The sequence below is a fragment of the Leiobunum rupestre genome, chromosome 8 (genome assembly GCF_980474605.1).
Source record: "Leiobunum rupestre chromosome 8, qqLeiRupe1.1.hap1, whole genome shotgun sequence".
Classification (NCBI taxonomy): domain Eukaryota; kingdom Metazoa; phylum Arthropoda; class Arachnida; order Opiliones; family Sclerosomatidae; genus Leiobunum; species Leiobunum rupestre.
Window position 1 is genome coordinate 19,711,024 of NC_143391.1, and position 13,875 is coordinate 19,724,898.

The window sequence follows — 13,875 nt, forward strand, 5'->3', positions numbered from 1 at the left end:
AACTTACTGTTTAGTTAACACTGTTAACTTGCTACTGTTAGATTAGTGTTTACCAAAACACTGGTAATGTATTTTGTGTAAATACGTTTTATAAAAAAGCAATATTTTTGTATTATTATAGAATTTAAAGAATTAAAGTTTAATTTTTTTAATTCTTTAATATAGTTTAATATAGTTTAATTATTAAACAATAAATTTAAACTTTTTTCGTCATGTTTGAAACTATTTAAGGTGGGTTTTTTTAAGTGGGCTTTATTGTGGGTTTTTTAAGGTGGGTCCAACCCAAAATAACCCGTGGGTTTTTTGGGTGGGTTTTATAAATTCGAACCCTGAAATTAGAAAATCTAATCACGATTTAATCAATCTAATCCCGATTTAAAAAAGATGTAATCATTCTAATCATGATCTAATCATTTTAATCAGATGTAATCATTTTAATTATATTTAATAATTTTATTAACGATTTAATCAATATAATCGGTCGAATTGAGATTTTACAATTATAATCAGTCCAATCACCAATATAATCATTCTGATTCTCAATCTAATTTTTAATTGCGATTTAAGCATACTTATCACGACTTAATCGTTTCAATCAGGATTTAATCATTTTAATCATTTAATAACGATTAAATCATATTTAAACATTCTAATCATGATTAAACGTGATTTAATCAATATAATCTTTATTAAATTGAATTTGATAAAAATAATCACGATTAAATCAGATTTAATCTTTCGAGGGGTGCGTCGTTAATCAAGGAAGTTACCTGCCCCTCGTTAGCGAACGACAAATTAAAGTAGTAAACTTTTATTTCATACCAATTTCAGTTACTTACAGTATTATTAACATACATTAAATTAATATAAACGATACGCCTTGGCAATAATTACCTAGAAATTTAGTGAAAACCAACTATTCGCGTTAGTGGGACAGTACTACAAGAGAAAACACTAGGAAATATGGGCTAACTTTGGGATACACTGTACAGCAAGAATATTGAAATAAATATTTCCATAATTTAATTAACATACATTAAATTAATATAAACGATACGCCTTGGCAATAATTACCTAGAAATTTAGTGAAAACCAACTATTCGCGTTAGTGGGACAGTACTACAAGAGAAAACACTAGGAAATGTGGGCTAACTTTGGGATACACTGTACAGCAAGAATGTTGAAATAAATATTTCCATAATTTATTCCCGAGTGCACCATAAGAGAACATCCCTTTAACCACTGAGAAGAGAACTTAAAAACTCAACCCCGAATGTGTCGCTCAGAGTTTTAACTAAGTGCCACAAGCTGGGATCGAACCTGGCTCCTCTTGCTGCGAGGCGCAAGTGCTAACCACTTGATCCTCCTCACCACTAATTAAGTATGTTTCCTAACGTTTATAAATAAATAATCTTACCTACCAAGCGTTACACGACAAATATCCTAGGATATATATATATATATATATATATATATAATAGATTAATTATGTGATTTTCTTTAAGCTACATTTTGAGCCCTACGTCATCAATCAAGTATAGATATATGCACCAAGAATAAATATGTAATTTGAGCAATGCCGCCATTTTGCTGGTGGAGATTTCTTAGTAAAACGCGAGGGTTAACAGCTCCAATCGTCTGATTGCGGATTTTGAGTATTTTCAAATGAATAATAATTTTATTTAAATAACCCTGGTTTTATTTAAAATTTTAATGCATAAATCTAATTTTCGTACGTTTTGCCGCTTCGACGAGATTGCCAACAAAATGACTACCTATTTAGTAGCTTCGCGCGGAATGGCTTGAATTTTTGATCTCCCCTCCCGGTTTCCATGGAGACCATAGACCCCTCCCTTGGTGAAATATAACTACAGTTAACTGGAACTTTGTTAACTTTGGCCGCCATTTTCCAAGATGGCGGAAATAATCAATTTCACGTATAAATGGAAATTTGAACTTATTCTTTGCTTTCCACACGGTTTATAAAAACCACTATTATTTCTAGTTTCTCAGTAATTTTGCGCGCTTTCCCGATAAAGAGCTTCTAATTTGTTCTACGTCAAAGAGCCATAGAAGGTTAATGACGTAACTTGTTTTAGGCGACATACTACACTCTACATAATAGCAACCTGTAATGTAAACTCGATTTAATTCATTTTTTCAACTGCCATTTTTCAAGATGGCTGAAATGTAACAAGTGGAGCGATCAAAACCTATAAAATCACAATTTTTCAAAAATCTTTTAATTAGTATAGTTAACACTTGAGATCTACCTAAGCGCCAGTTTGGATTATTTGACAGTCAACGTTAAATTTTAATTTAAGCCTTGGCCGGTTAAGGGTCTCGTTCTTTTTCGGATTAATAAATTGTTAACTTAATACAATTTTTCTGCGCTGAAATCGAGGCTAAATAGTTTATAAAAAGAACTATTCTGCAAAGGCTTTACAAACTAACGTGGCCTTCTTGTTGAAATGTTGCTCTGACGTCACAGTCTCTTACTTTGACAAGCCTACTAGCGCGCGCTACAGTCGCGAGGAATATAGCTTTTTCTAGAGCGCGTGCAAATCGCTCGTGCGAGGAATACACTAATAAAGCTGGGTCTTGTGACGTAAGAGCCACATTTTAACAAGTTGGGCAAGACCACTTTTTATTTTATAAAATCAACTATTACGAAGCATTTCGAATTTTAATATTATACCTATTTAAAACTTGATAGCTCTCACATTACGTGGTTACTTTAAAATACTTAACCGCCAAGAAATAATTTTATTAAAATAAAACATTATATTTAATTATAAGATTAATTACGCACTAACCCATTTTTTAAACTCCACACACAACCTGTGATTGCAGACAAATTATGACGTAAATAACAATTGCATTCAAATAAAAACCTTTTTATAATATACAAATTTATTACGCAATAATTCGTATAGTTTTACTTATTTTAGCTAGCTCTGTTTGCTTAAACTACCTTTTATAGACAAATCTTTTAACGCTACTGCTTAAGGCAGGTTTGTGAAATACCATATCTATTCCGATAAGAAATGGCATGGCTTATCACAATGGTCATTTCGAAATACAATAAACTTGACGGCGTGAAAAGTTTACGACGCCAAAACCACATTCGGTCCAAACCTCTCCCCCCCCCCCCCCCGAAAAAAAACAAGCCCTACGCTAAAAGAAAAACATTCGAATTACCCACGAAACTTTCACCGAAATCATGGTAAACGGATAATAACGGAATAAATTTGCCCAAAATCGTGCAATCGCATTTTGATATTTTTCGGGATGGGTTCCCCCCTCTTCCTTTTATTCGAAGGGGGAGATTGAAGAGGGGAGGCCAGGGAGCTAGGGTGTCCGCATTAACGGAACCAGAGAAACACATTCTTGGGACACCAAAAGAAGAAACTTTTATAATGTAGAAACGATTGGAGACGTCAGAAACTTATGGAGATAAAACGTTTCAATTGCAAATATAAACGCTTTAAGCGAGGGGTTCTACCCCGCTTATGCCCCCCATTCTGCCGGACGAAACGAGCGGGGGGAGAAAGAGGAGGGGGGTTACGAGAGTTGTGATCCGATATTTCCCTGGAAATCGGTTTGAGGGCCAGAGGCAGAATCCCCCCCCTATTTAATACATAAACGATTGCCGAATTGGAATTCTTCTTGAATTCCAAAAGAGGCGATAATCGACTGGAAAGACAGGAGAGACAAAAAATGGCGGGCGATAAAATAAAACAAGCCATTCTCTTTCAAGTCTTCGCCCCGCCGTACGCGCCAAACCTAAAAAATATAACGAAGGAAAACCGTTTTAAGCGCCAAAAAAAGTATACTAAATTATTCGGCTTCCTTTTCTGACTCTAAAAGGCAATTTCGCTTTACAATGACTTTCTGACAAAAAAATAAGGCGCAGGAAGTTATATTTGATTTGTAAAGGTTTCATTATAACATTATATAAGTTTCTTTTTCAATTTAAGCGAAAATTTATCAACTAAAATAAATTAATTTGTTCTACCCATACAAAAGTTTATTTGCATATTATACGTAATTAAGTGGTTTTTATCGAGTTTTGTTTACTTTAATTCTAAAAGACGAAACAAATGGGCATGATTTATGAAATGGGGGAGGGGGCCTAGTAAATATTTGCTAAAAAGCATTACGTCCAAGGCCATGGGCTAAATAAAATCACGTGTTCCATCACAATCATTACAGCCCGGTGGGCTAGACTCGACAGGAGGGTTATTCTCTACTCTCGTTGTTTCATGGAATTTCTAAAAATATTTAAGTAATTTAGCATATAGTACTTAATTTGCATAATTCGATATCGTTTACAATTAAAAAATAAGCCTCCAATATTACTATGACAGAACGTGGTTTTCACATTAGGCTGAAATGACATACACATGGGCGTTGCGATCGTAATAAAAATAACGCACCATGTCCCAACTGCGCGTTCGCTGCTTTAAAACAAAAGTGCTTCTAAAAAGTTTTCTATCCGTATAGAAACAGCGCGTTATTAGAACTGCTCTTATCGCCGGATAAAATTTGCATAAGCCTAGGCTTAAAAGATGTTGTGTATAATATAGGAGTAAATCTAAGCCTTGTCCACCGTTTCACGACATTAACATTCATCGGACATCGGCAGGGGACATTAGTCACGAAAGTATCGGACGTTACAACTGACCGTTACTTTGCAAAAATTTCATCACATGGCTTCGTGCCTTTTCACGTTTACAAAGGGCCAAATTAGGGTGTCAGTCGTAAGAGAGCGTGCAAAAAATGCGCTTTCAACCATACCGCGTGGCTAAGTGCATATATTATGCTAAAGATCACTATGAATATGTAAAAAAAATTACAAGCTTACCTGTTCCACAGCCCGGGTCTCGTACGCTCGATGCAACGGCCATCTTGAAAACTTTTCAATACAACGGAAGTAAACTCATCGAAACCGGAAGTAAAAAAGAATCAACCAATTACGCTGCAGAAAGGAATCCCAACAACCAATGATATTTTTGCCCTAAAAAAAGTATTATTCACTACGACCGTAGTGACATCTACGGAATAGTTTAAGAAAAATAAGTGGCGCCATCTCAAAAATAGCCGACAACGTCAAATTTATATTTAAAAATTAAATTTTTAACAACGGAAATATCCTTTCAAGTGCTGTACACACAGTGATAATTAACTTTTAAAAACGATCTAAAACATTTTGAAAAACAATAAAAGCGATTATTTAACATTTTTGGGTGCACTTTTTTGGTGCTGTTGTTCGTAAGTTGTAATATAATTGAGAAGATCAATGGGTGTCGCAACACCTATAACAATCTGCTTGGTTTCCACCGTATCTTTACTAGAAACTGAAAAAAAAAATTAAATCAGATGGCAAAAATTGTTAACCTTGTTTTAACTCACATTGTTTCTGGTCATGCACTACGAGAGCAAAATGACCTTTATTTAAAATCCGAGAAAACTTGCCCAATGTTGTTTCCAAAGTTATCTACAAATTTAAAAAAGGAAGAATTTGAAATGTTTGTTAATAATGGCCAAAAAATAAGGAAGCCCAATACTTTGTGGAACTGCGTATAGAGTATTTTTGAGACAGGAACGGAGCCCGTCACTTGACCAGCCAAGAGTTTAGCTACTAAACTACCCAAAGTAATCACACCTTGGATAAAGCTAAGAAAAAAAACGTATAAAATATTTCGATGGAACAGAACAAACGATTTATCTTACCCAGTTTCATCTACAACAGGCAACTGATCATAGGATTCCTTATTCATAATATCAATGGCATCTTGAACGCACATGTGTGGCAAAACAGTTACTGGTCCGGGTAGCTCTAAGGAACTAACTTTCAGGTCCCACCACCAATGTTTCTCTTTCATCTCTAAATCCAAATTGATAAAATCCCTCTCCACCATCCAAGTGTCACTCAGAAACTTAGTCATATAGTTTCTAACTCCATCGGGTAAAAGCACAACACATCTTTGCCCTTCTTTCAAATGTCCCGCTGCTTGTACCGCAGCCGCTACTGCAGTTCCACTACTTGCACCTGTTAATTTTTTCATAAATTTAAAAAGTAGTGAGACATTAATAAATGAAATAATAAAAATTACCGCAAAGCAATCCTTCATCACTGATAAGTTTCCTAGCCATTAGGAGAGAATCTTTGTCATTACTTTTAATCCAATGATCAACAACCTGAAATTAAATAAATATTTGAAATAAATTCAACTGAAATATGATGTTAATCTTACGGATCTATCAAGAACCGTTGGGATGAAATCGTAACCAATGCCCTCAACTTCATAAAAAGTTGTATCAGTTTCATTTAGAGAGTCAGGAGAAGCCAAAATAGAGCCCAATGGATCCACACCAACAATCTATGGGTATTTTAGAAAATTTACAAAAATGCTATAAACTGGAATAGCTAAATAGTCACCTGGCAATCAGGCAGTCTTTCTTTGATTTTACGACCAATTCCAGTAACAGTTCCACCAGTTCCAGCACCAAGGACAATCATGTCAATATTTTCATCACACTGATCTAAAATCTCTTCCGCAGTAGTGTCATAATGGGCCAAGGGATTTCCAGGATTGCGGTACTATGAAAAGACATTATTTGAATACTTGAACCTTCGAATAACATTTAACGATGTTATACCTGATCAAGAATGACAGCATTAGGAATTTCGTTGCACAAAAGTTGTGAAACTGATATATGAGATTCTGGAGAATCAAAGCGGGCACTCGTTGGAGTTCTCACTATTTCGGCTCCCAAAGCTCTCAACACATCCACTTTCTCATTACTCATTTTCTCAGGCATGACTATTATGCAGCGATATCCTTTTACAGCGGCTGCCAAAGCCAAACCAATTCCCGTATTTCCAGAAGTTGGTTCAATGATTACTGAGCAGGGTTTTAATTTTCCTTCTCTTTCAGCTTCTTCAACCATCCTCAAACCAATTCTGTCTTTAACACTGCCACCAGGGTTGAAAAATTCGCATTTCACAACTGAAAATTACCTCATTATTTTCACTATAGCACAAAACATGTAATAATTCAAGCTATCCTTACATAATTCGCATTTGAGCCCGTATTCTTTTGGAATTTTATTAAGTCTAATAAGCGGAGTATTTCCAATGTAATGTAAAACATTTGGTAAAATCTTTGGAATGGAATCCTTAGAGCTTTAAAATAAATAACTAACTATCAATCAATAGCATTCTAGGAAATATACGTACAGAAAAGTAATAGAAAGTTAAGGTACCTTTTGCCATTATGATGAGGTGAATCCTCTGTATTAGCATCTGCATGCCACGTACACTTGCTAGGTAAATCAGGGCGAATAAATTCATTTAACGAAGTCGATCGTTGTCTCATTCTACCAGGAACTGGAGTCATGTCTTCTATCTGGACTAAATCCATTAAAAGTTATAAGCAACTAGAAATTTCTAATCTTCTTAAATTGCAAACTCATGCAAAGCCATACACTAAATCCATAAACAATATCTTCTGTTTTTTTAAAATAATTTAAATCACGAGTGGTTTTTCAAATAAATTTAGCATCTCTATCAGCTAGCCTTCACCCAGATAAATTAGCCAGATAAAATGTTTCAACTACTCATTCCCATCAGACTTACCATTCGAAACCTTTACATCCTCCATGTTAAAGAAGTGGCTTATTCTTTTCCAAATATGATATAGTAAATTAATTAATTTATAACCAAATGGCATGTTGCTCATACTTATGAGTGCAATTAAAATTAACGCGTAAATGTGAACTACCTTTAAAAGTTTGCAAATAATATATTGCACCAAATACATAATTTTGTCAATGATAGATATGGGATATTTTTAATAACTTGTGACTTGTAAGAAAAAAAAGGCAAGGAATTAAGAAATCTGATTACTATCTTAAAATTTGTTTTTAACTACGCATAAGACAAGGATTAATAATGAAGAGTCCCACAATCAAGAAATAATAACAAGAAATGAAGGTTAATAGCTCTTTATGTATAGATATTCCATGAATTTTTATTAATATTAACTTTGATATTTTTTAATAATCACAAAATATCCAGTGCTAAAAATATTCCATACTTACCAATTTCTTTTTTGTGAAGCAACAAGGAATTTCACTTTTCTCTCTGATTAGCTAGAGAACCTCCACAATACATTCAAAAAAGAAAAGGTCCAATACCAATCCAGAGTAATAGTGAAACATTTAGATAACAGTAGTAATTCGGCCTTGACGATAAAAAATTATACGACATAGCCTTCATAGAAGTCCCAGCCATCTGTCGACCTTTTACGTCATGATTCGCTAAACTAGACTATAATTTAAAAAAAGACAGGTCTGAACTTCTGAAGGCTTAAAAATATATATTGAAGCGCGAAGTAAAAAGACCAACGATTTGGGGAAAACTTAGATTTATTAGAAAAAAAGCACGGTTAAAATATAACACAAACCGTACTAAAGATTAAGAATACACTTATTTTTTTATTAAATCTATTTCCGCGGTACTCAAGTTTTGAATTTTTTTAAATAATACTATAAAACATTATATTAACCTTACCTTATTTATCTGAACTTCGCGGAAAATCATATTTGTCATTAATTCTTGCAGATGCTGTAGCAGAAAGAAAACACAGAAAATTGATCGCAGCGACATCTCTTGACGCTGTTGAGAAATGTTGGCTTCGTTTTTTATTCCTAAAATGGCGACGTCCATAGACATACGCCCCAAAAAAGTGAATAAAACTTACCACGAAAATGTAAGTATTCATTGATATATTAAAAATATTGTAACGTAATGAAATGGTGCTTCATTTCAAGGATTTAGTGTCAGGAATTTTAATAATAGAAAGTAAAGGAGAAGTTAGACACGAAGGTTTGAATTTAACATTGGAGGTAAGAGGATGATTTATGTGTGTCCATTCACTCCAGTGTATGTATTTGGGAAAGGGATACTAACAACTTAATTTTTTTTAACGAAAGGGCAATGTTACTATGCAGCTGAGCGCGAAGAACGTTGGCATATTTGACGCTTTCTACAGCAGTGTCAAAGTAAGTTGGCACAAGACTATACATATTAAAAAATTTATAAATATTTTCCCTCTTAGCCTGTTCAACTTGTATTTTATTCCATTGAAATTGCCAAATCTGGGAAATTTCCTTCTGGGAGAACAGAAATTCCATTTGAATTTCCTTTGAAACCTAAAGGAAATAAAACCTTATATGAAACATACCACGGAGTTTTCATCAACATTCATGTAATGTGTTTTTGCCCATCTCTAAACCAGAAACAGCACTAAAACAATATTTTATCTTATAGTATGGATTGAGATGTGAAATGAAAAGACCTCTGCTCAACAAAGACTTGACCAAAGCTTTAGAATTCTTTGTAGAATATAAAGTGAGTAATTGTTAGTGTGTAGTCTCTTTATACTAATAAATTATTCTCTCAGGATAAAACTGAGGTGGCTACTGCTAAACCTGTCAATTTTACAATTAGCCCCGAATCCTTACAAAACATTAAAGATGTGAGTGATTACCCAAATAAATTAAATTTATCAATTATATATTTATTTTAGTTGTGATATTTCTTAGAGAAGTAAAATTCCAAATTTTCTAATAACTGGGAAACTTGATTCCACCATTTGTTGCATTACTCAACCATTCACCGGAGAATTATGTATTAAAAAGTGTGAAGCCCCCATAAGATCAGTTGAATTACAACTTGTAAGAGTAGAAACCTGCGGATGCGCCGAAGGATACGCTAGAGATGGTATTTAAACTTTTCTATCTGGTAAAAAATATACTTATCTAACTGCATAAATAATTTCTGTGTAGCTACTGAAATTCAAAACATTCAAATCGGTGAAGGCGATGTGTGCCATAATCTCTCAATTCCAATCTATATGATTTTTCCAAGATTGTTTACATGTCCCACTCTTATTACAAATAATTTTAAAATTGGTAAGATGATGAGGATTTTGCCATATTTTTTTTAAACTAAAAGGCCTCGTTTCTTCATTTTTCAGAATTTGAAGTGAACATTGTAGTTGTGTTTGAAGATGATCATTTGATTACGGAGAACTTTCCAATAAAAATTTCAAGGTTCTAAAGCTAGAATGATACAATCAATGTAAAAATAACTAACAAAATGTACAATCATATGTAACTATATTCAGTCTATATTGCGTAATTCATTAAATTGTAAATAATGATATTAGATGTAAAGATATTTATTCTTTTTCAATATAAAAAACTAATTAAAACCTAGAGTAGTGTTTTTTATTAGAGATAACACTAGTTTAATAGAGTTTAATATCCCTTAGCCTTTATAATTTACCATGGAGTCACATAGTGGCCAATTCGAGCAGCTCTTAAACTGCTGATTTTTCATCTGATAAGCTGTTTCATAATAACAAATTGTCCAGCAATTTATGAACTTCCTGCGTTGACCACTATGCGGCTCTTTGTAAAGCGAAAAGGCTAATTAATAAAAACCAAAGACATTATGTCATAGAGGTATCAACCTCAAAATGTCAATAAATTTTTTATAAAATGGTAAGCTTCCAATTAATTAAAAAAAAAATCAGATATGTGGCGTATGTTACGTCATAACTTTGTACCTGGATCAATCGGACAAACAGTTCATGCCGAAAGCGCAAGCGCGTGGCAATAATCCCTCAAATCCAATCCCCGCCTCTATCGTACTCGTCGCCATAGAAACGATCTTTTATCGGAATTTTTTCAGCGGTCCAAGAATATATATGACGAGTGACTGAGAATGAGCGTTTTTGCTATCCCGGCTTCGGATATTCTGCCATTCTAGCTATAGTCTAAATATACGATTAAAGGCGTAGTCGTCAGAGGGAGAGAGTGAATGATGAGACGATCCGATCCTCGCGCAGCGGGGGGGTTCGGGATGAGCTTTCGGAGGCTGAGGATTTAAAGGAGAAGGAAAAGTGAAGAGAAAAGCATTTGGCGATGGAGACGCGTTTGTAGGTGGTAGAGAGTTTGTTTATACAGAAACCAGCGCTAAAGACCTTTTCTCGGCGGTCCAGAATTTATATATAGTAGACCTCTAGGAGGGGAGAGCAAATTCCGAAAAAGGACTTTTTTCTATGGCAGAGGCCAGAGTGGATTCCTACGTAGTGCCAAACACCGAAAACCACCAGCAACACACTTTCTGCGGCAACATTTTTTCCGTAAGAACCATGTTTTATTTACATTTTCTTACCCCTAAGCCTGTGCTTCACGAGCCTACTTCCTAAAAGCCCCGCGATAAAGCCCATTATAAAAGTAAAACGTTTATGATTTATAGCCATAATTGCGTTAGGTGATTTATCGAAGGGTTACGTTTCGTTTTAGAACATAAAATCACCAGAGTTAGTTAAGCCTGTGTAAAACAATTAAGCTTTAAATGATAAAGCTTCGATCTCTTTATTACTATAATTATTATGTTTTTCTATACTAGATTTCATGTGAAACATTACGCGTTATATAAAACAATGGCTATACGCTCACGAACGCTCACTAGGTTCTTTAATATCACTTTAAACATGGCGTCTGTAATGCACGAGCCTTGTTAGATAAAAAATACAACGAGAAAAGTCGGCTTCTCCTTCTAGATCGATTCTTCCAGCTGTTCGTACGCGTGCTAAAACGCGTCTTTTTTTACCCATTATATAATCGATGACTGTACCAAAAGATCCTAAAATCACGCCTTATAAAATCAATATTTTGTAATAACAAATCTTAGCTCTAATTTCAATGGATTTTAAAATTATTATTTACTACAAGGAGGAAGTGGAAATCGGAAATTATTTTTGATAAGAGAAAACCGTAGTGGTTGGTTTTCCAACTAAGCTTCCGACCAGGCAGAGGTAGGCTTCCATATTTTTCAACGTGATAAGAGATTCACCCACAATGGTACCGGTACTGTTAAAAAGCTACGCCCCAACCAGCCGTTATAAACCGCGTCAGATGAAAAACATGACTATATATGCGCATTTATTTTTCCACCTATTCGGTTTAATATAGGTCAAAAGCCAGACGAACTCATACTTTTTGAAAATAAGTGATAAATCACTAAGTTATATTTCGCCACTTTTGTTAAGAAGATGAGTAATAATTAAACAATTTTTACAGATAACTAATTGATATGTAATTTGGACAGGGAAGTAATTTCATATATTAAAAAAAATTGTTTCCTGTGATAAAGATACGGACTACGCGAATAAAGGAGATTTCAGAGATAACTATAAGATTTTTGTCAATTCATTCGATAATTAATATTACTTACGTTCCCATTGATAGTCTAGAATAATGACGTTTACTACTTTTCTAACGTAACAGGGGAAGAATTTTGATATACAAAATTGAATTTTGTTTTTAATAGAAAGTTAAAGATTAATATTTTAAGAAAGAACTTTGAAAAGGTCAGTACTATCAGAAGGGGTTTATTATAAACTTCTGGTACTATGCAGTTGCAATCTTAGAAACGGAAATATTATAGTACAATTTTTGCAAATATAATTAAACGTTTTTGCTTAATTTGGAATTTTACTAGTTTTACTGTATAATTGGTCGCTTTATTTCAATTCAGTCAATAGAAATTCACTGCGTAATTTGAACCCTTTGGTCCCTTTAATAATTAAGAGTGATTTATCCATTAGCATTTTTCGAATTTTTCGGGATGAAGTTTAACTTTATCGGTTTAAAACTTGGTTATTTCAATTCAAGTAAACAAAGTCGACTGCGTATTATCATAACAATAAGTATAACAAGTATAAGCCAATTTTCGAAAATATTGCGCGTAACCCTTTAGTGTCTATATATACCCAAGGCGAAATAAACTACAACATTCAGTTGCAAGTCCAGGTTGGAGCTGGGAGGGAGAGTCTCAGTGTCGAAAAAAAATTAGTTTAGAAAATATTCCATTAAAACAATAGGAAAAGTCGTACTTCTCGTGACTATGTTACTTATAGTATTATTTAAAATCGATTTATCTAATAGAAATTTCCCTTTCTAAGGTTGCAACCGAGCGTATATAGTTCAATTATTAACCTTCCCTTTGGAAAATCGAAGGGCTGTGAAGTTATTTGGAAAGAATCGGCACTTATAGGGGCTTGATCTAGGTGAAGGGAAAGATGCTGAGTTCCCAAAAAAAAGGGGGTCCAATGTTGGAAGCGAGTGAAAAGTGTTACACAGTCAAGGCGTTAGAAGAAAAATGTTTTTTTCTTCTATTTTTACCTTATACAGAACTGTCGTTTTTCAGCTCCCGCGACGCCGCGGTTAATTTTGCCCGTAGCATCATCCCATCTCCGCCACATCGACTTCTTTTCTAAGGAAGTTTGGGGAAATATATATAAATACCGTTTCATCCATACCTCTCGCCAAGCTTCGAAACATTCTCGCACTTTTCAAGCCTTTTCCAAGAATGCCAGGCTCTCCTTCTAAGAAATAGTTATACCTTATATATCCGATTTAATCATAGATCTTATTATAATTTCATACAATGTAGCTTATTTTTTAAGGGGGAAGAATACAGTAAAAGCCTCTTTTTCGTTCAAGCTGAACGTTTCTGTTTTAACAATTACATAATTGAATTATATTTTTCTTATTAGGCGGAACCTTCCTCTAGTGCTTAAAATAATTTTGATAATTCTTATATTAATAGTTAACGAGATATAAGGTCCTAACTAAAGGGTAGTTTGGGTGCTTGCCCAACTTGTTTAGCTCCGGGGGTCCGAACTAAAACGTAATAAATTAATTATTTTTAAATTTAAAATTGTCAAAATTGTTTTAAGCACTAAACAAGAGGCTGTTCTACACTTAAATATTAATTTTATAAGTAAA

At 34.0% G+C, this 13,875-nt stretch overlaps 4 protein-coding genes across 6 annotated transcripts in view; 2 read left to right on the forward strand and 2 right to left on the reverse strand.

Annotated features, from left to right (window-relative positions):
- LOC149932663 (uncharacterized) overlaps positions 1–4,969 on the reverse strand; it is a 234,450-nt gene extending 229,481 nt beyond the window's left edge. The window contains exon 1 of one of the 2 annotated variants that reach the window (XM_090155703.1): positions 4,868–4,969. The gene's annotated coding sequence lies outside the window, so the exon portion shown is untranslated. The remainder of the gene's footprint in view (positions 1–4,867) is intronic. The other variant, XM_090155708.1, reaches the window with a different exon arrangement.
- Positions 4,970–5,093: 124 nt separating this feature from the next.
- Positions 5,094–8,268, reverse strand: Cbs (Cystathionine beta-synthase). Of its 2 annotated transcripts, none has more exons than XM_090155717.1 (11): positions 8,110–8,268; positions 7,273–7,420; positions 7,080–7,192; positions 6,667–7,016; positions 6,446–6,607; positions 6,261–6,386; positions 6,120–6,204; positions 5,737–6,055; positions 5,571–5,679; positions 5,416–5,500; positions 5,094–5,360 (listed from the first exon to the last, which is right to left on the reverse strand). In XM_090155717.1, the coding sequence occupies exons 2-11, from the start codon at positions 7,404–7,406 to the stop codon at positions 5,233–5,235; spliced, it is 1,611 nt and encodes a 536-aa protein (XP_090011843.1). In that variant the 5' UTR covers positions 7,407–7,420; positions 8,110–8,268; the 3' UTR covers positions 5,094–5,232. The 2 variants fall into 2 exon arrangements, with proteins under 2 accessions (XP_090011843.1, XP_090011842.1); XM_090155716.1 differs by lacking the exon at positions 8,110–8,268 and adding an exon at positions 7,646–7,970.
- Positions 8,269–8,606: 338 nt separating this feature from the next.
- Positions 8,607–10,292, forward strand: LOC149932665 (vacuolar protein sorting-associated protein 26C). Its single transcript, XM_090155450.1, has 9 exons — positions 8,607–8,780; positions 8,842–8,916; positions 9,004–9,072; positions 9,129–9,278; positions 9,341–9,421; positions 9,474–9,548; positions 9,616–9,793; positions 9,859–9,984; positions 10,050–10,292. The coding sequence occupies exons 1-9, from the start codon at positions 8,697–8,699 to the stop codon at positions 10,130–10,132; spliced, it is 921 nt and encodes a 306-aa protein (XP_090011576.1). The 5' UTR covers positions 8,607–8,696; the 3' UTR covers positions 10,133–10,292.
- An 874-nt stretch (positions 10,293–11,166) lies between these two features.
- The window catches only part of LOC149932666 (lysosomal protective protein-like), a 42,958-nt gene continuing 40,249 nt past the window's right edge, over positions 11,167–13,875 (forward strand). Inside the window, exon 1 of the mRNA XM_090155258.1 lies at positions 11,167–11,222. The gene's annotated coding sequence lies outside the window, so the exon portion shown is untranslated. The remainder of the gene's footprint in view (positions 11,223–13,875) is intronic.

What these genes read in the sequence shown, in the direction of transcription:
- Cbs (XM_090155716.1), bottom strand. Translation starts at nt 7,829, where the DNA reads ATGTATTTGGTGCAATATATTATTTGCAAACTTTTAAAGGTAGTTCAC. An exon ending in CGGGCTCAAATGCGAATTAT is followed by an intron (nt 7,017 to 7,079) that starts GTAAGGATAGCT and finishes GGTAATTTTCAG; the next exon opens with TTGTGAAATGCGAATTTTTC. An exon ending in AGTGCATGACCAGAAACAAT is followed by an intron (nt 5,361 to 5,415) that starts GTGAGTTAAAAC and finishes TTTTTTTTTCAG; the next exon opens with TTTCTAGTAAAGATACGGTG.
- LOC149932665 (XM_090155450.1), top strand. Translation starts at nt 8,697, where the DNA reads ATGTTGGCTTCGTTTTTTATTCCTAAAATGGCGACGTCCATAGACATA. An exon ending in AATTCTTTGTAGAATATAAA is followed by an intron (nt 9,422 to 9,473) that starts GTGAGTAATTGT and finishes TTATTCTCTCAG; the next exon opens with GATAAAACTGAGGTGGCTAC. An exon ending in CCTTACAAAACATTAAAGAT is followed by an intron (nt 9,549 to 9,615) that starts GTGAGTGATTAC and finishes GATATTTCTTAG; the next exon opens with AGAAGTAAAATTCCAAATTT.